This window comes from Agrilus planipennis, unplaced genomic scaffold (genome assembly GCF_000699045.2).
Source record: "Agrilus planipennis isolate EAB-ADULT unplaced genomic scaffold, Apla_2.0 scaffold37, whole genome shotgun sequence".
Classification (NCBI taxonomy): Eukaryota; Metazoa; Arthropoda; class Insecta; order Coleoptera; family Buprestidae; genus Agrilus; species Agrilus planipennis.
The window spans coordinates 291,250-312,970 of record NW_020438995.1 but is presented as its reverse complement, the minus strand read 5'-3'; the positions used below and the strand labels follow the sequence as shown (position 1 = coordinate 312,970).

Genomic DNA, 21,721 nt, shown 5'->3' with positions numbered 1-21,721 from the left:
GGAAACATAATATATTTATTGTTTTTCATTTTAGGATTTTTATGAAACTAGCAACTTTTTTAAAATCACACTTAGGAAGTGTTCGTCGAATTGCCAGGGAAACATTTGAGCAAATTATGTGCGTGGTGGGACCAAAGTACTTAAACACATTTTTAGATGCAATACAACCCCTACTACTAAGAGGATTTCAAGTGCATGTTCTTGTTTATACTGTACATGGAGTGTTGGCTTCTCTGAAAGAAATGTATGAACCTGGTGATATGGATAAAATAATTATTACTGTATTAAACGTAAATAATTATTTATTGTTCATTAAAACGCAATTAGAATAGTTTTTTCCATAGATTTGCAAAGCTGATTTATTTGGAACTCTGGCTGAAGAAAAGGAAGTAGAGAAAATACGAGTAAAGATTCCTGAAGCTAAAACCACCAGAAGTTACGAAACACTCCAAATTTTGGCTTTATTTGTTACCGAAAAATATTTAATGGACATAATCGTACCGTTAAGATCAGTATTGTTGAATTTGCGATCGTTTAAAAATAATAAAAAAATGCAGGAATGCTTTCGATATATTGCACTGGGATTGGTAGCAAATAAATTCATCACGTATGAGTATCTAATGAAAATTTCATATGGAATAATATCGCAAAATATACCAGAACTTTTTTCAACACAAGCAAATAAAAAGAAAATTGGCGAAAAATACAAACAAAATGCACTTTTGACGGAGAGAAGTGATTGTCTTATTATTCCACCTGTGGTAATGGACAAATATGAAGCAAAAGGAATGGTAGCGAGAGTTTCTGATAACATGAATAACTATGTTCTGGTAACATTTGGACTTAACATTTGCCTTAATTTAATAAAAATGGACCATCCAAATAACACTTGTTATAAAAGTTTTATGGACCCATTTATCAAACTATTTCGAGATTGTTTGAGTTCTCATCATGTGAAGGTACTTAGTGACATTTTGAAATTTTTTAAGAGTTAGGCATTACTTTACGACTGATGCTAGAGAGCCGTTAATGGTTCTTAATAGGGAATCGAAAAACGTCCGTGACGTCACATAATGACGTTTTCCAGCTCAGCAAAGTGTACAACTTATTGTGAGATGTAAGGACATCTAACCACTTATCAGAGTAATATGACGTCACGGTTTCTCCACCCTTTCATCAAAAGTCGTTAACGGCTCACTAGCCTCTGCGTTACCATACTGTAAATAAACATGTTTTGACGGATCTAAAGAAGAAAATTTATGGGAATTTTAAAGATAAATAACAAATTATGATTTGGAAATTAGATTTCCTTTGTAGTAATAATAGAACAATAAAAGGAAAAAAGGGCGAAATAAATTTATAACTTTAAAAACTAACCTTCAAGGAGTCCGATTATAGAGATGAAACGTTAGTTATGGTTATTATATAAATAAATTTATTTCACCCTTTTTTGACCCTGATTGCTTTATGATTGGTTTTAAATTATGGATCAGTATCAACGATTGCACGTTATAGAGAATATAAGAACTTTGTTATTGTACACACTATAAATCAACAACGTTACTATTAAACTCAAGAGTAAATCAATAATTATTTAAAGTTAGTATATTGTGCATCAAAAAACATACCATAACTAGCAATCACAAACCACGCAATTTCAGGTTTCATCTCTAAATCAGCATACCTACTTTTTTAACGACTATTGGTTTTTAATTTTTATACTTCTTGCATAATACTTAATTTACTCGCTGTCAAGATCGTTCTATTCGAAATTGATATTAATTGCATCCTGATGAGTTTGGTCAGTGGTACTTCGTTTTTGATTTTTTTTTTAATATCTTTATTTTATTTATGTATGTAACCACCGAGCGAACCCTTTAAAATAAACATAAATTTTCCTACTTAATAATAATTTAATGCAACAATAAAATATATGTTATCAGATCAAATTAACGCAACAGCAAAATCTATCAATTACTTGTGGATTATCAATAAAAATTCTTGTAACAAGCAAATTGTTGGGTTTTTGTTATTAAATATGAAGTTGCAAGAAGTAAAACTCTGTATATGAACGTTTCAGTTAGCATTAACTGATTAATGCTTAAGGCTTAATATTTCTTTGAACCAGTTTTTATTTTTTAGTTAAATATATTGGCATTAAAATGTCTAATTGGAATTGCTAAGTGGGATCTACCGTCGTTCAGAGAATACATGCAAGAAATAAATGAAAACATTTTTAAAATTCTTCACAAGTATGCAGTAACAGGACTGAATAAAGGAGATAATTTCGATTTGGTGCTAATTTCTTTTAAGGTATTTAAAACTAATTGTATGTTAAATATTTACTTAAAACTATGGCTTCATATTTTAGTTTATGGCAGTATTGCTTAGAGATGTGAAATACTATATAATCGACAAAGAACATCTTAAAATGCTTCTTTTTTACGTGGAGCAAGACTTACACGAAAACGATAGACAAATCAATGCCTTGATGTTACTGAAAGCTGTTACATCTAGAAAGTTTGATTTGCCCGAAATTTATACCGTAATGAATAAAGTGGCAAAAATCAGTATAACTTCAACGAGCTCTCAAGTGCAAAATTATGCCTCTCAAGTTTTTTTGCACTTTTTTATAAATTATCCCTTTGGCAAAAAGATGGATTCGTATATTGGTTTCTATCTTTCTCAAATAAATTATGAATATCAGTCGGGGCGCCAGTCAGCCTTATCGATGATTCAGAATTTAATTAATTCATTTCCCATGGTAAGATTTTTTTTGTAAAATAGGGTATATAGTACGCTGAATTAAATTGATTTAAAATTACTAATTAACAAAAGTAATCTGAAAACATTTCTTTTTAACACATTCGTGATGTCTACTTCTTGTCGTAGTTATACAAGGTGAAACAGAAATAAGTGCGGAGCTTTCTGGGGGTGATAAGGTAGATTATCCACATTTAGCGACTAATGTGCTTGTTAACTTACATTTTATTCTTTCTTTTATGTTCTTACATTTACATAGTGCTGCGTGTAATGTAATTATTTATTTTTTTAGTCTAAACGTTATGTGTAGTACTAAATTGTTTTTGTTTATCTTAGAAGTTCGATAGTCGGCAATGTTTACATCAATGTAGCTGCAGAGTTTTTATTGCAGTACACGATTCGAAGATATCTGCGTTGTTAATTTTTGCACAGGACCGGCTTCTGATTGTAAACGATTGTGATTGTCTTTTCTTAATCTTACCCACGCTGCTGATCTCGCCATGGGGTTATTTATTACATCTAGTTTACACCCTCTATAGCATCGCACTTAATTTTGCTAATCACGCATTCGTTTAATAAAGTGAAATATATGTATAACGTTCACTTCGTGGTACTAGTATTAGGCATTAGTTATTACCTACTACTTGTACGTATTTTCGGGCTTTTTAAGAATTACCCGATGTTGATTTTCAATTTAAGTTTTAGCAGGCAATACGTCTGCTCAGAAGTATTAGTGATCTACAAAATGACACATTTTTCGAGTTTGTTAAAATGTAAATATAGAAAGATTACTCTAAAGTCTCCAGCTTCGGGCCAACGGACTTCACTAATACCTACTGTATCTAATTCTAATTTATCCATCTCTACTTTTAAATTTTCTAATTTTCCTACTTGCCTCATTGTCCTAACATTCCACGCTCCGACTCGTGAAATATCGCACCTATCCCTATTGCATTTATTGATGACATCCCCCGAGGTAGTCTCCGCCCGGACTTCCGAATGGGGACTAGTTACCGATTCTCATGATCTCTGCCACCCTGAGTACTGAAAGAGCTGCTCTTTCAGGGACCTGTCTTAGTCTGGTTTCTCTTTAAGAACCCCCCCCCCCCATTATGGTTGAACCTTTGGTCCGGCAGACGAAATACTACAGGCGGCGGGAGAAACGAATGACAGGGACATAGAGACAGAATGGAACAGCATTGAAATCTGCATAGTCAGCAGCTACAGATATACTAGGTCTTAAATGAAACGAAAGTAGGAAACCCTGAATAACAAATGAGATTTTAGGATTAATAGAAGAAAGACGGAAATACAAAAACAGGACAGGCGAAGAAGGAAAAAAAGATATAAGGCTATAAAGTGGGAAATAATTAAAAAGTGTAGGGCAGCTAAGGAAGAGTGGATTGATAGGATGTGTAAAGAAGTAGAAGAAAAGTTTAAAGTAGGTAAAACCGATGAGGCGTATAATATGATTACAAGGAATTTTAGAGATGTAGGGTACAGTAGTAATAATATAAGAAACGAGGCGGGGGTCATTTTGATAGAAAATGACGAAAAGGCAGATAGGTGGAAAGAATATTTAGGGAACCTGTACGCAGGCCATGAGTTAGGAGATATATTAGAGAAGGAAGATAGCGTGGAGTTAGATGAACTAGGCTATCCCATAATGAGAGAAGAGTTCGATGTAGCATTAAAAAACTTAAAGAATAATAAGGCGCCGGGGGTAGGTGGGATACAGGGAGAAATTCTAAAACATGCAGGACAAGAGGTTACAGATCGTATGTTTAAGCTAGTTAGTCACATTTACGAGACAGGGAAAGTTCCAGAGGATTATAAACGGAACGTGGTAGTAACCATACCTAAAAAGAGAGGCGCGGATAGGACACTTAGAACAATTAGCTTAACTTCCCATGCGTCAAAAATCTTAACTAGAATTGTACAGAGTACGATGGAAAAAAGGGCGGAAGAACTATTTGGAGAAGATCAATTTGGATTTAGAAGAAATAGAGGAACGCGGAAGGCCATTCTAGCTGTACGTGTAACAATAGAGAAAACGATAGAAAAAGGAAAGAGTGCGTACATAGGATTTGTAGATTTAGAAATAGCTTTTGACAATGTTAAATAGGACAAGATGTAAAATATACTTAAAAATGTAGGAACGAGTTACAAAGATAGAAGAGTGATACTTAGTTTGTATAAAGAACAACAGTCAGTTATAGAGCTAGGGTTGCAACGTAGAGAAGTAAATATTAGGAAGGGAGTCAGACAGGGATGCACACTGTCACCGCTACTTTTTAATGTATACATCGAAGACGCGATGAACATCAATAAAGACAGTACAACTGTAGGGATAGATATACAGGGGCAAAAGATTAGTATCTAGCATCTAGCAAGGAGGACTTAGAGATAGCATTAAATAAAATGGAAGCGGTACTGACAAAACAGTACTGTATGAAAATAAATAAAAGTAAAACTGAAGTATTGGTATGCAAGGGAATAAAAAGTAAGGAAAGAGCGAATATAAAGATAGGAGACGAAAAATTAGAAGAAGTGACTGATTTTAGAAATCTAGGAAGTCAGATAAGTCAGGACGGAAGGAGTAGTAGGGATATAAAGCAGAGGATAGCGCATGGTGGTGCCGCCTTTAATAAGAAGAAGTCACTTCTATGCTCGCGTATGGTTAATTTGGAAAAGGCGGAAAAGAAAAGGTTAGAAGCGTTCGAAATGTGTTGTTATAGGCGAATGATGAGAATAACGTGGATAGAAAGGGTTAGGAATGAATAGGTATTAGAAAGAATAGTAGAACAGAGGACTCCATGGAAATCAATAAGAAATAGGCGAGATAGGTTGGTAGGACACCTTCTCAGACATAAAGGTCTAGTCAGAGACGTATAAGAGGCAGAAACAGGAGTTAGGAGGGGTAGAGGTAGACCTAGATTAGATTACTGTTCGCAAATAGTTAAGGATGTGGGTTGTTCTAGTTTTAGAGAAATGCGAAGTTTAGCTCAAGATAGGAAAGAGCGAAGGTACGTGTCCAACTAGTCTTAGGACTGATGATGGAAAGATTACTACATTTATTTGTGGCCATAGAATTCGTTCTTTAGAAGTGAAATATGAGTTCTTATACACTTGCATAATATTTTTGTACGACTAAAGAAATTTTAAATGGCTGGTGAATTCAGTGCTTTTGAAGTAGAAATAGGCAATAGGAAGAGCAAGCAGATTTAATTCTGTTTATTCATTCTTCTGATCTTCAGTTGATTCGACAGCGTACGACTTCAAGGAAAGTATAACTCAAGTTGGAATTAATTTTTGTATTGAGTAGACCGACAACGAAAGCAATACTTCTTAGGCAATTAGTATTGAAGCATTTAACAGAAGGGGGCGATGCAATAAATAATTTATTAAAAACTGAAGTTGTTGGCAGATTAATGGTCATGGATTAATGATCTGTTAACGAAAATGATTCTTTATAGCCTACTTACTAGCTAAAAAAATTTAGATGTGCCATTGAATTAAAAAATGAACTAGCGTCATCTGAAATCTTAAATATAAAAGTCGTGCAAGTTGAGCCAGAAATAAGGGAGAGTTGGTTGAAACACCAAGTTCATTTGTCTGAAAATCAAATCTCTCAACGCAAAATACTTGTGAAAATAACTACCAATCACTTCAAAATTAAATGTTGTCACAAGTCTCCTCAGTGCTCTCAGAATTGTGAATATACGAGTGCAAGGAATAATCACAAGCAGAATGCCAATCCTATAGAATACTTCTAGGCTGTTTATCACCTTGCGAATTAAACAAGAGTATTATTTGTTTTCTGCTGGTTCCACTAGCCAATCATTTTATTGTGCAGTTAAATTTTTTTTTCTCAAGAAGAGAATTGGAAACTTCATGGTGGATGTACGTCTCATTTTGTCTAGAAGAGAACAGTTTAACAAAAATTGCAGATTCTAATGCTGGAGTGTTAAAACTTGCTAGTTATGCATCTATATTAATGTTATTGGACCTGGGGATGTTAGGGTTATAAAATTGTAAATTCTCAACCAACAATAATTGAATTTGAATCTACATTATTTGTTCCGGAGTTGAGGTCTAACATGGTGTTTGTAGCCAAGACAGACTACTGACAAAAGTGATTTTGATATTTTTGAGAACAAGTCAATTATTGTAAATCGTGATGACAAGTTAAGATGATTGGTATTAATTAATTCCTGAGAACTCATGTTTAAATGCTTTAATTCCAAATAATAATAAAAATTTTGCTGAAATATGACATAGTCGATTTAGATATTTGAACTTCAAGATGGTGTAAAATATACTTTTATAAATCAGAAAAATGCTGTCATTACAGCCTTCTCTCAATATAAGAATAGAGCAGATAATTTAACTGGAAGATAAGTCATGAATTTCCAGTTTGATAATGACAAAGAATATCTTGAAGTTAAGTTTGATTAATTTTTGAACAAATTAGAAATAGAAAGGCGACTTAGTGTTCCTTGAACACTTCAACAAAATGGTGTTGCGGAAACACAAAATCGAACTCTATTAGTTATGACTCGACGACTTTACTTACAATCTAAATTACCTTTGATGGTTTGGGCAGAAGCTGTTGCTGCAGCCTTGCTACATTAAAAATTTATTGTTTGCAGCTATTGTAAGTGGTATAAATAACTACCTATAAAAAATGGCTTAAGAAGCCTTTATTAATTAATCATGAAAACTTTTGGTTTTATTGTGTATGCTGCTGATAGTGATCCTGCGAAGGATAAGTTTTCACTAAGGTGAAAGAAAGGTATTTTTGTTGGGTATCCTTGTAAATCAAAAAGGTATAGAGTATGATTACTAGAGTCTAGGAAGGTAATTTTATTGAACGAAATATACGATTCTTAGAAGAGAATTTCACGAATTCTAATGATATTACCAGACCATGTGATGCAACCAGATAGATAATTCGACAATTTAATATAAAAACTTGCTGCTGTTCAGACGCCTGACACTACTAATGCTATATCATATAGTGATAGTCAAGTTTTTTCTATTCCGTGCAGACTTCTGGATATTAATATACTTGCATCTGAACCAATAATAAAACGAGCTTGTGGTAGACTTAAGCTACTAAAAATAGATAAAATAGAGGTCGGTCAAGAAAAATTTCGAATTCTTACCGACCAGAGGATCAAATATTGCAGAATCTGCAGAAGTGCGAAATAATAGTGACGAAACAGCTCCATGGGAAAGCGTTATTTGATCAGCCAAAATTGTGGTATCGACACCAGATTTTTTCTTTTCTAGCACAATTGCGGTATCTTCGCAGTGTTTCACCGCAGGAAGAGAATAGAGATTAAGATTACGGATGCTCTGAGAAAAATCTGTGCCTGTTTTAATATATGCAAAATACTCATTGCTTTAGTGGCATTCAAAAAGAATAAATTTTTAGTCAGTGAAACAGCCGAAGTGACATATACAACGAAAAGATGGAATTTTTAAGAGTAACAAATCTCAAGAAATAAAAATTAATTAAATTTTTGATCTAAAAGAGTAGAAATGGCAAATAACAATGCTGTATTGGTACCAAAATAATGTTTTAGTCCGAAACTACTCGAAAATATTACAAAAATACTCTCAAAACAGCTAAAATTCTTCAAAGCGAAAAGTAACATTAAAAATAAATAAAATTCATAAATAAACAAATAAAGGATCTAAGTGATATTTTTTAATAAAATTAGTCGAGTTATTAACAATTTTTGTTGCGCTTTAGGATTTAGAAGCTCGGGTTTTTGAGTCTGACGCACTACTGAAACAAATCTGAAAAATAAGTACAAGTTGTATTTCTTGTAGCTGTACGAGATGAAAATATTTTTTTGTACCTACTTATTTCCGAATATAATCAAAGTCGCTATTGAAATTTTAGATAATGTTCTTTAGGTTATCTAGACCTCCGCTCATTCTTAAAAAAATTGCTATGAAAAAGTCACATAATAAGTACTAGAATAGAAAAAATAAATAAAATGCGAAAAACGTGCTTTTTGGAGTCCTTAGCTAAGGGGAATTTTTTTTAAGCCTTCGATCTGAATTCTATTTAAACATTTACCCCATAGGAATAGGCAGGTAGGTGGGGGGATAGATAGGGGTAAGAAAGGACCAAAGAATGTTCAAGTGTTAGCTTGGAACGTAGCAGGGATAAAAAACAAATAGGTATAGTAGTTTTTGGGATTTTGTGGTGCAACATAAAATATATTTTTTTAAACGGGATATGGACAGAAGATAAGTATGTTATAGAAGTATGAAGGAAACTGGATATAAATTATAACTGGGGTATATTTGAGACGATAAGGGTGGGAAAAAAATTGGGGTAAAGAGGGGATGATTGTAGGGTTATAGAATTATGAAAGCAAATATGAAGGAATTGGATAGGGGAATAGTAATGATAGGAGGGTTAGTCGGGAGAGGGAGATAGAGTGGGTGATATTTTTCAGGATGGAAAAAGATAGAAAGTAAAAGAAATAGTAGAGAATAATATAGAGAATGTATAAGATAATAGTGTAACGTTAAAAGTATAACTTAAAATTACAATAAATATATATTGTAATGTTCGTGGGTTTAACAAATTAACTTTTAAGACTCACAACGACAAAAACTATTTATTTGCACTAATTATTATTAAAGGACTGAAAAACACTATTAAATTATTACTAACTTAGGTAATTGTTCTATTTATGTACACTTCTGTTACTATTCACTGTTCTATTTATTTCACTTCTTTTTTTTTTTTTTTATTTCTTAATTCACTTCTGCAACGGTCAATTTATTTCTACTCTACTTCGGCGATCGTCTCTTCCTTTTTATACTCCCTTGCCTCCTTTCGGGAACATTCTCCAGCCGTCCAGAGAAGTCTCGNATAATGCAGTTACTGTAATATAACTGCACAGATATAACAAAAAAATTAATTTAGTACTACAGTATAGTGAATATACATTATACTATAATATATGAGATGCCGGTCACTAACAGCTAACTGTAATACCGATATGCACATGCACGCCTTTCTATTCTCATAGCCTATCGCTTCGCGAGACGAAACGTTTCAAAACGTGTCGTTTCATGGCCTTGAGATTTTACTCTCATCGAGCCCAAAGAAATTTCACTTAACATGTTGACTACTTTTTCATATAGTAAACAAGAAGTTATTAGTTCCATAAGTCCATTCCTTTATATAAAATTGCTATCGCTATTCTTACGGGCAGTAGCTAATATAATATAATAGCAGGCACGGCAACATTCATATCTATTGAACGAATTGTACTAAAATATTTTATAGACTAGAATGTGAAAGTTTGCAAATTCACCTCTNCTTGCCTCCTTTCGGGAACATTCTCCAGCCGTCCAGAGAAGTCTCGTTTTCTTTGAACGGTTTAATTGCTTTCCCGGAACACACACTTTTACAGATACGGCGCACATGAAGAAAAGCGCCCGCGGCTAGTCGGCGAATCGATAAGCCGCTCACACACATGCCCGATGGCACACAATCACGCTCGTGGTCGCTACAATATAAATATATGTATAATTACCACAACAATAAGTTTTAAACTACTATAGAAGAAAAACAATAGGTGTATTTCACTAAACCTTAGATACTCTTTGTTGGATTAGTAGTTTTTGCATAAATGCAGTATAAATAATTACGAGCAGGTGTATTCTGTTAAACTAATATTTCCGTATAAAGTTGAATTATACAAAAGTTCTTCCGAATATAGCGCGATACCGGTGTCACTTCAAAACACTAAAGCATTGCTGCTTCGATAAATATAATAAGCTCATTTAGTTTTCTGTTTTATTCACTTACGGGGGTTAATTTGTGTTCTCATTTAATGTTTGAACTCAAAATATGATTTGTCGCTTTTTGGGCTTAAGAAGCCTTTATTAATTAATCATGAAAANATTGAACGAATTGTACTAAAATATTTTATAGACTAGAATGTGAAAGTTTGCAAATTCACCTCTCCCAATTTTCCAATAATATTTGAAGAAGGAAACTACTTCCAATCGATCAGTTTGTTCATTAATTTTTATGTGAGAAATAGGCGTTTGAAATTTCAATTCTAAGAGCGTGGAAACTGGTTCTCTCTTCCAAGCTCTATACGTGTAATCACTGTTATCAAAAACATGTTGACGAAAAGAATCATCAATATTTTTTTCTTGGGGATGCAATTACAGCAGGAGCGATAGCTAGATCCTTAATGGCATTTTGATTTTGTTTTACGATCGCAGGTGATTGTATTCAACATCAGTCGTATGGTTTTTGGGATACCGCTGTGTATCATCATCATAAGGTTGTCAGTCCTAGGACTGGTTGGACACGCACCTGCACTCACCCCTATACTGAGTTAATCATTACATTTCCCTAAAACTAAAACAACCCATATCCTTAACTATTTGCGAATCTAATCTAGGTATACTTCTACTCCTCCTAACTCCCTTTTAGGCCTCTAATATGTCTCTGACTAGACCTTCATGCCTGAGAAGGTGTCCTACTAACCTATCTCGCTTATTTCTTACTGACGTCCATAGAATCCTCTGTTCTCATATTCTTTCTAATACCTCTTCATTCCTAACCTGCTCTATCCACGGTATAACACCACATTNAAAATATTTATTATAATAAATAATCACACTAAATCACACGTATATCGAATTTATATTTTTGTATAATAATTTTGCAATTTATGCTGCGTCAAAAAAATTGCAAATTTTCTAATTTTTGCTGAGGCCAAACAAATGAGCTGTAATTTTTAAACCAGCGTTTACATTGCTTTGACGAAAATTTCAGCTTCATTCTGCTCATTCACGTTAGAACGAAGTTTAAGTAATTAATGCTTGCCTTGAAATTGGAAAGCTGAGGTTGTATCACACCCTCATCATCAATGGATAAATGCAACCAAATTTTTCAAAATTATTTTTTAGAGAAGTAAATGCCTCATAATCATAAACTTCCTTTGATCTTTACTTTTGCTAGGCTTTCAAAAGAAAATACTTTTGATAGCAGAAATGGTTTTACCGAATTTACCTCTACTGCTGTTTGCACAGTACGATTATCAGCTTTTACGAAAATTTGCTGAGTATTAAAAATAGCAATCTCAAGCCTTGCACACAATTCATGTATGGATAACCATCAAAAATTGTAATAAATTAGAAATAATAGCAGAGATGGACTTAATCAATATCAATTTTGATAAGAACTGAATCAGAAATTCCTCTATTATTAGTTAAACCTCCTTTCATCTTCATTGAACACATCAATATTTACTCAATGCACGTGTCCGACCGTAAAATAATTTTGGTTTGTAAATTTATCATATTCCGTTGGATTGATTTTGTACTCTAACTTGCACATATTTTGCAGGTATAACTGACATGATTTTGCATATAAAAAATGACCACCCGCATGAATTTAGGGTAGCATTTTACGCATACATTCCAAGTATTCCAAGTGTAAATTCAAATCTCCTGATCTCCCACTTTTAATAATTTGCTTCATAATGGTTACCAAATTATGATATAGTAATCACAGTTTTCTTAAAAGACAGAATTTTTTCAATGCAGTCATTTTCTTCACTAGGTACCTACTCATAGAATATTTTGATAAAATAATTTGTCTTAAAGTAAGATGAACTAATAAATGACCTCTAACGGCCTCTTGCATATGTATAAGCGTTTAAAATCCTTTGAATCGATCCCTCTCCATATATTTCACATTCTTTGAATTCACTTCCAGCCATTATAAATTCTATTACGCTTAAGAATGACATTATTCCGTGGAACCTGGCGAGTCTAACTATTATGTTAGATAATTCCGGGCAACATTCCACGATTTCACGAGCTTTAGAATCAGCAGAACAAACGCAACAAAAGTGTATTTTTGACCAGCTTCTTTCCGTTTTATATTACCTTTTAAAGAGATGTGTAGAATCTNTAATCATAATGTAATATTTTGCTAGGTACTTATTTGTATCTTTTACAATTTGCGAAGTAATTTTCTGAAATGATAAAATGATTGATAATTCCATTTGCCTATGACATACACTGAGATTTTTAGGTAAAATTGTGGAATATTTTACTCTAAAAATAAAAATAAATTGGTTGTAGTTATGCATATTTAAATTGTTTACCTAATTTTTTAGAGTCTCTTAAAAGCTCAAAGTGGGTCAATTATGGTTACTTTGAGTACACAACTAATAAACGACGATGTTCCCGAATGTAGAAAAAACATTGTAAATTGTTTAACGAATATGTTCAAAAGATTAGCTAAACCTGAACGAGATCCGTTATTCGATATCGTTAAATTATGGTTACTGGACGAAAAGGTAAGTACCATTAAAGTATATAATACAAAGTAAACTTAATAAAAGGAATTTAATTACAGATTAATCATAGACGATTAGCTATACAGCTTTGTGGTATTTTCATAGATGTAGAAAAATCTAATTTTGAATCACGGATACCTCCCCTAATGCCCATTTTATTATCTCAATTCAATGAAAAAGAGAAAAGTTTTACGGTGTCATTAAGCAAGGCAGAGTCATTAAATGTAGGATTGGACCAATGGACAAAAGATCACTACTTGTTTCAGTTATTACAAACTTTATTGAAATTATATTTTCATTGTTCGGCAACTTTTAAACAAATGAAAGAAATGGAAATTTTTGCATCATACGCACAGTCACTACTTAATTACCCTCATGAATGGGTTCGACTCTCATCCGCACAATTTTTGGGTTTTGTACTCTCAGATATTAATATAGAAGAATTAGCTGATTGTATAAAACATAACAAGTCTAACAAAAGTGGGGGATATCTTTACAGTGATCCTAGAATCAATATTAAATCCCTTACATTCGATTTGTGTGCAATACTTCAAACTGATGCTAAACATCAAGAACTGTCTGAACAGGTTATAAAGAATTTAGTTTTTATAGCACGAATTTGCGAAAAAGTTCAATTTAAAGAAGAAGAAGAGCAACTTCCGGACTTATTTTGGTTGTTAAAAAGGATGAGAAAGATTAGCAATTGGGAATTAGTACATTCACCAAAAGAAACATTTATCAGAAAATCGGTCTTTAAATGGATAGCAGGAATAAGCACAGTCTTAGAAAATAATCAAGTCAGATTGGTACTACCGATACTTTTACCTCCACTGATAAGAGAAATGACAGTCGCTGATACTGATAACACGTTGCAACAATTGTCAAAGGAAGTAGCTAATATTTTAAAGCAAAGAGTTGGTGAAGATTTTTACTCTGCAGAAGTATCGAAAGCAAAACAAAAATTATTATTAAAACAAGCCGAAAGGAGAAGGGTTAATAAACAAATGGCAGTTGCAGACTCTGAGTTACATGCAAAGAAAAAAATTAAAAGGAATTTAAAAAAGAAGGAGAGTAAAAAGAAAACTCTTGCTATTATTAAAAATAAAATACACAGAAAAGTAAAAAAATAGTACTTTAGATATAAAAAGGGAAGGCTCAGGCGGCAATTCACACATGGTCTGTAATAGTCCACTTTCTTCCCGAGGTATGTATGCCATTTTTTATCACATTTGTGCAGAAAGTTCGTCACTTCGGCTATTTGTTTATTTCATTGACCGTCTATGTTACTTAGTATAGTGTTGCCAGTTTAATTTTTACAGTTTGAATAGGTGTTATATGTAGATATATGTGATACTTATTTTTAGAAATAAAAAGAAATTAAAAATAANGCTTGGACTTCCACCTCCACTCCTACCTATCCTGAGCTAATCTTCGCATTTCCCTAAAGCTAAAACATCCTACATCCTTAACTATTTGCGAACAGTAATCAAATCTAGATCTATCTCTACTTCTTTTAACTCCTGTTTCTGCCTCTAATATGTCTCTGACTAAACCTTCATGCCTGAGAAGTTGTCCTACCAACCTATCTCTCCTATTTTTTATTAACCTCCATAGAGTCTTCTGTTCTCCTATTTAAACAATTGCACCTCTTAAGAAATTTAAATATTCATAGCTTCCAAATAGAATTGAGATGGTGGTACTAGCATTTGTTATTATAAGTTTGATATGGGATAAATGTGGTAGTAGTTGTACTGTATCCTTTTAAGAATGGGAATTTACAATACACGAACAATTGTTTCATTTATGTAATCTAATTGGAATATTGAAAATTCAAGTGTTTTATAAAGGGTATTATTATACGTTATGGATTCCTCATGACTATCAGTTTCGTTCAGAAAATGATGAATTTGCGTAAGTTCTTTTGGCTTGAATAGATCCAAGTTTTTGGGATTGAATTCATTGCTATATGCGATGGCTATTTCTAGAGTGCGGACTAGGTCTATTTAATTATTATTTTGAGCAGTTAAGATGAATTGGATAATTTATTCCACTTCTGTATTTAGATTACTTACGAAGAATATTCAAATCATAATATTAATTTATACGATTTATTTTATGTTGAACAAAATTAAACTTGTAATAAACGTATAAAGGTAACAAAAGTATAACTAAGCGAAATAATTACGATGACTTAAACTTAAATACAGTGGATTTCGGGTATAACGACGACGAAGGGACCACTGTAATTTCGTCGTTATATCCGGAAGTCGTTACAGGCAAAGATATAAGGATACAGACACGTATATATAGTTTTCACCATTGTTTAATTTTCAAACGATTTCCGCCTTTTTTTAACAGTAAATGTACATCTAGGAGCCATACTTATTCAAAAGTTTGATAAACAGTTGCTACTCAGAATATCACTTTGTAACTGAACTATTTTAACGTATAACATCTATAAACAAACGATAACGGTCACCATATACTTGCTGACCCTCTTTGTGGATGTAAACAAAAGATAAGAAAGCTCTTTGCGTTTTTGGTGGCCGACTCCGATCGCTATATCTGCATGGGATTACTAGGGATTTGTTATGAATGATTCATTAAAAACAGTTGCTACACCCGAACTCGGTGTTACATCCGAAGTCGCTATAACCACAAGAAGTTTGTACTAATGTATCCTTTAAATTCAAGGGACTTAGATTTAACGTCGCTTTAGCAAAATGGTCGCTATAACCAANCTTCAAAAAGAGCAATGTATTATGATGGATTTAGATTACTTACGAAGAATATTCAAATGATAACATTAATTTATATAATTTATTTTATGTCTATCAAAAATATGATGACTTAAACTAAACATTTCCCTATAAACTTGTATTACGACCACGAAACAACTGATCCTAAACTAAAAATGAAAGCACTAAATTACGTATGTATGAAACAAAAAGAAATATATGAGCGACCAATTAAGCCATCATTAAATGAATAAAACAAAATGAATAAATAAGTAGTAGTTCATGATTTATTTATCTTTTTCGGATCATTAAGGGTCAACACGAAATGCCTCATCAGAAAATTAATTAAACTAGTACAGTCAAACCTGGGTAAGCGAGAATTCAAGGACCCGAATATTATTCTTACTCATAGAGTTTTCTCATTTAAAGTTTAATAAAAATCGAACATGAACATGGCGCTAGAGCGTTAAGAAATAAGTAATACATAAGTATATACACATTANTTACTAAATTTATTTGCATATGTACATTAAATTGAAAATTAATTTTATAATAAACAACAAAATCAATTAAAAAATTAACAAACACCAACTTATAATAGTAACAAAAAAATAAAATTCTCCAATTCCTTTACCAACATGTTTCTTCTGTTTTTATTTGCCATAATTTATAATAATGCTTTCAATTTTCTCTATGTGTATTTTTATAATTTCTCCTTCGAAATTGTTCTAATGTTGATGTGATGTTTGTGTTGCTCTGGATTGCTTTTTATTGTTGCAATCTCTTTGTACTACTGTTGGTTGACGTTCATTATTTGCCTCTGAATTATCTGTTTTTACTGAAATATTTTCTTTATTTTCCACGCAATTATTTCACTAATTTTTCTTTATTTAGTTCTCCATTATCATTATTTACATTTAAATCGCCCTGCTGTGTTCGTTTCTTAAATTATTTATCTGTCGCTAATTTAGTTTCATTATTGTCTGTTACGCTACTAAGCGGCCGTTTTCAGTTATCATTTAATTCTAATAATTCGTTGTCGGGATACATTGTTATACTGTAAGGTTTTCCTGAGTTTGATATTTTTGTATAAATATCGTTGTTGATTGTTGTTAATGTTGTGCCGGAATTTGCAAGCAACGTAGAAGATTTTCTTCTGAAGCAGTGTCCTGTTATCTTTGATATTTTTCTAAATTTAAATAACATACAATGTTTTTCGGTACTTCAGCAATTTTATTTTTGTCGATCACTTGACGGCTACATTCATACTTGCAGTAATAAGCAAAAAACCGATCCATCTCAATATCGTTTGGCATCAATGCCACATATTCTTCCACTTTTTTATAATATCAAGCGCATATAACTAAAAATCTTGGATAGCAATTTTTGGTATCTCTTATACTGATTATCAATTGACTTCCAGTGTTTTCAATATCTCTGATGGTGATTTTTTGCAGTTCAGCCGATTTTAATGCTCCACATATTCCAAAAATCAAAATCGCCTGAAACAACAATTATTGACAAATTTTCGCATTTCTATAACATGTACAATACAATATTCTCATTCATTAAACTGTTATTGACCACATATATTATTGAGAATATATGTTTAACTTACTTTAATGGCGAGGTATACATCATCAGGTGCTTTCTCTAAAAATTTGTTAATTTCTACTGATGTTAACACTTTCGCTTTTTTCGATTGGTACATTTTCAATCTAGGAAATNGGTATACTTCTACTCCTCCTAACTCCCTTTTAGGCCTCTAATATGTCTCTGACTAGACCTTCATGCCTGAGAAGGTGTCCTACTAACCTATCTCGCTTATTTCTTACTGACGTCCATAGAATCCTCTGTTCTCATATTCTTTCTAATACCTCTTCATTCCTAACCTGCTCTATCCACGGTATAACACCACATTTCGAAAGTTTCTAACCTTTTCTTTTTTTCCGCGCCCACTGTCCATTTTTCGCACCCGTACAGCGCGGCACTCCAAACATACACCTTTAACAACCTTTTTCGAACTTCTAAATTAACCGTTTGCGAGCATAGAAGTGACTTCTTTTTATTAAAGGCGACCGTGCGCTATCCTCTGCTTATATTCCTACTACTCCTTCCGTCCTGACATATCTGACTTCTTAGATACCAAAAATCAGCCACTTCTTCTAATTTATCGTCTCCTATCTTTTATTCACTCTTTCCCTACTTTTTGTTCCTTTTCATACTAGTATGTTTGTTTTACTTTTATTTATTTTCATACAGTACTGTTTTGTCAGTAGGTACCGCTTCCATTTTATTTCCTCCTTGCTATACTGCCCCTGTATATCTATTCCTACAGTTGTACTGTCTCTATTGCTGCCTGTTGCTCTGTATACAAACTAAGTATTACTCTTCTATCTGTGTAACTCATCCCTACTGTATATTTAACAACTTGTCCCATTTAACATTGTCAAAAGCTTTTTCTAAATCTGCAAATCCTATGTACGTACTCTTTCCGTTTTGTATCGTTTTGTCTATTGTTACCCGTAAAGCTAGAATGGCCTCCCGCGTTCCTCTATTTTTTCTAAACTGAAATCCCCTAATAGTTCTTCTGTCCTTTTCTCCATCCATCTTTGTACAATTCTAGTTAAGATTTTTGACGCATGGGAAGTTAAGCTAATTGCTCTAAATGTCTCGCACCTATCCGCGCTTTCCTTTTTAGGTATGGTTTGGTTAGGTTACTACCACGTTCCGTTTATAATCATCTGTAACTTCCCCGTCTCGTAGATGTGACTAACTAGCTTAAACATACGATCTCTACTCCCCTGTCCTGCATGTTTTAGAATTTACCTACCCCTGTAACCCATCTACGGCTGGGCTACAAATCAAACAACAATTCTTCTTCTTGTTTCACGTTTTTTTGTTTTTGGATTAATTGGTCAGATGCATCTTCACAACATATAAAACACAAATATGCATAAACAAAATTTCTATAACATGTACAATACAATATTCTCATTCATTAAACTGTTATTGACCACATATATTATTGAGAATACCTATATGTTTAACTTACTTTGATGGCGAGGTATACATCATCAGGTGCTTTCTCTAAAAATTTGTTAATTTCTACTGATGTTAACACTTTCGCTTTTTTCGATTGGTACCCTTTTGATTTATTTTTTATAAACATTTTCAATCTAGGAAATGTACTTATGTTGATTCCAAGAACTGGGTCTTATACTTTTTGTTAGTTCATTGAAATACACCAGAAGAGTGTTCGTCTACAGCTGTTGTCTTGTTTTTCCTTTTCCACTTCATAAAATGGTTGTAACACGTTTTATGTCTAGCATTTGATTTGGTAGGCAATACATTTTCTGTAATATTCTTTGCCTCATTTTTAATATCAATATCCCAATTATCCGCAGACAGGGAATCACTCGAACTTTCTGAACTCATTATGAAACACTCACTCACTCTAATTTAAAAACTCAACAATTAATCCGAACCATCACACTAAATCATCCGTATGTTCACTAAGGGAATCCGACACATTATGCGACGCGCGCTTGTTATTCGTCAGGGATTCCCAACTGTCGAGGACATCCGTCCGCTGATTTTGATATACTCCAAAATTTAAAATTTTTCTCTATATAAAAATTTATTATGCTACGCTTAAAAATTATTACACATACATTTTTGGTAACAATTTTCTTAAACCTTTCAGATTTGGTTGTCTTAAAACGTATGGTTTACAATCGTGCTCATGCTCATAAAATTCAAATTTCTTTCCGTACGGATGGAAAACACGCGTACTTCCGTTCATGTATAGAGGATAGGGAAGTCGAACTTTCTGCGGAAGTGTAACAAAAAGGAAGTCATCTGTTGAAATGCTTCTAATGAGTTTCATTGAAACATTAATTACACTTATCTAGGAAACTTTATTTAACCAAAAGTTATATTTTTACAACAAACTAAAAAATTAAATCTTATTTCTCCTACCTTTGTCCGCTCCCTGAACCACTCCTTCATCCGTTCCTGCTTGATTTTTAAAATCTTCAACGCTCCCTCCNAAAAGTTTTAATAAAACCTTAACTAGTATAAACGCTAACGAAGAGATAATTAATAAGAATTTCGAGGAAGTTAAAACTTAAAGTTCATCAAACTAAGTTTACCGTAACTGTTCTGAATACCACCTTTTTGTTATTAGAATTGACTCTTGAATTACAACAGCAAGTTAGTTTAATCAAAGAAATTGTCGTTTTACCCAATATTATGTCGTCCAGTCAATTCTTTGGAACTAAAAGAAAATGCAAAACACATTGAGGAAAAAGAGTTGCCATTTCCACTAAATAACTCAAATCTTAATAAATCCCTTTTACTTATAAAAAGTAAAACATTTCTCTTTAACGAAAGCCTTTTGACGATTATTGAAATACCGTTGGTCGCAAAACAAATACAGTAAAATCTGGGAAAGCGAGAATTCAAGGGACCCGAATGTTATTCTCACTCATAGAGTTTTCTCATTTAAAGAGTTTAATAAAAATCGAACATGAACATGGCGCTAGAGCGTTAAGAAATAAGTAATACATAAGTATATACACATTTGGCTATAACTAGGTACCTACTTATTTTATTTATTTAAAGAAATCAGTTAATTTTTTCTGAGTATCCTTTTTACAATTTTGAATGTTTTTCAATTTCATAAATTTTATCAAAAATTAAATCACTTAATTTTTCGCTTCAACATTTTGAGGGAACAACAACAGACATACTTTCTCCAATGATTGTTATCAACTGAAACCAAATGTTGAGGATGAGTACCATGAGCAGGTAGGAACAAGCGCACAAGTTTGCTGCAGGTGTCTAGTAATTGTAAACAATCTCGCTTGCAGAGGTCTAGAGTAAGAAACTGTCGCTGACAGAGGTCTAGAAGTGAAAAATGACTCTCTCTAAAAGAGGTACTTACACTGTCACTCATAGAGGTTTTCGGGGCTAAAAATGACGGCCTGACTATTTTTGTCGCTCGTGGAGTTTTCTCACTTATCCAGTTTTCGCTTATCAAGGTTCGACTGTATGTAGTATCTACCATGGTAACAGTGTAATAGCACGCATTTACTAAGGTACTAAAGGTCAACTCAAAAAACATAATAATTAACGTTGACAATTCTCTAATAAAACTCTGCAATGTTTTTAGCCGTATATTAATCAAAAAAACTATGTACAAACTTGTAAGGGACACTTAAGAATTAACATTCAGAAGAACCTGAACATAGTAATTAAGTAGAATTAACTTAGCGAGACATAACTTAGCTAGGATACATGAAGCTTAAGTCGACTTAACGAGAGTTTTTCGAAAACTTCTTACTTATTGTACCCAATAACTCAATTTATAGAATTCAATACCAAGTAGGGGTAGGGGTGGTACCGCCACCCCCATCTCTTTTTCTGAAGACACTTTGATAATAATACTGTTCTACTACCTTGCGCGAACAGCGGAGAAGTGAAAGAGTGGGTGATATTTTTCACCTATATCACGAAGGAAAAAGATAGGAAGTTGGAGATAATAAAGAGCAAGATATAAAATGTAAAAGATAGTAGTGTAAAACTAACTGTATAACTTAACGTTACAATAAAGTATTCTAATAAGATTTGATTTTTTAAGTTATATTGCATTTGGCAGCCTGACTATTTTTTTGGCAAAAGCTTTCAGTAAAATCTAAGTCTTGTCAAAATTTCAGCCGAATCGATATGGCCGTTTTAATGTTATGAAAAGTCCCGCTTCTTGGTGGACTGTCCTGCGTCTCGCCAATTTTTAAAAATGTCCCGCTTTTTAGAAAATAAGTGCATTTCTTATTTTAAATGTGCTATAAAAAT

The 21,721-nt window shown here is 32.9% G+C and overlaps 1 protein-coding gene across 2 annotated transcripts in view; it reads left to right on the top strand.

Annotated features, from left to right (window-relative positions):
- The window catches only part of LOC108745099 (small subunit processome component 20 homolog), a 33,154-nt gene extending 13,244 nt beyond the window's left edge, over positions 1-19,910 (top strand). The window contains exons 9-15 of one of the 2 annotated variants that reach the window (XR_003231358.1): positions 35-290; positions 345-959; positions 2,143-2,313; positions 2,372-2,764; positions 12,945-13,127; positions 13,187-14,331; positions 19,572-19,910. Coding sequence is in view for 1 of the 2 variants with exons in the window: in XM_025975734.1 (XP_025831519.1) it covers positions 35-290; positions 345-959; positions 2,143-2,313; positions 2,372-2,764; positions 12,945-13,127; positions 13,187-14,257 (2,689 nt within the window). In the remaining variant the exon portion in view is untranslated. Of the gene's footprint in view, positions 1-34; positions 291-344; positions 960-2,142; positions 2,314-2,371; positions 2,765-12,944; positions 13,128-13,186; positions 14,509-19,571 lie in introns of those variants that run through there. The other variant, XM_025975734.1, reaches the window with a different exon arrangement.
- Positions 19,911-21,721: the final 1,811 nt, after the last annotated feature.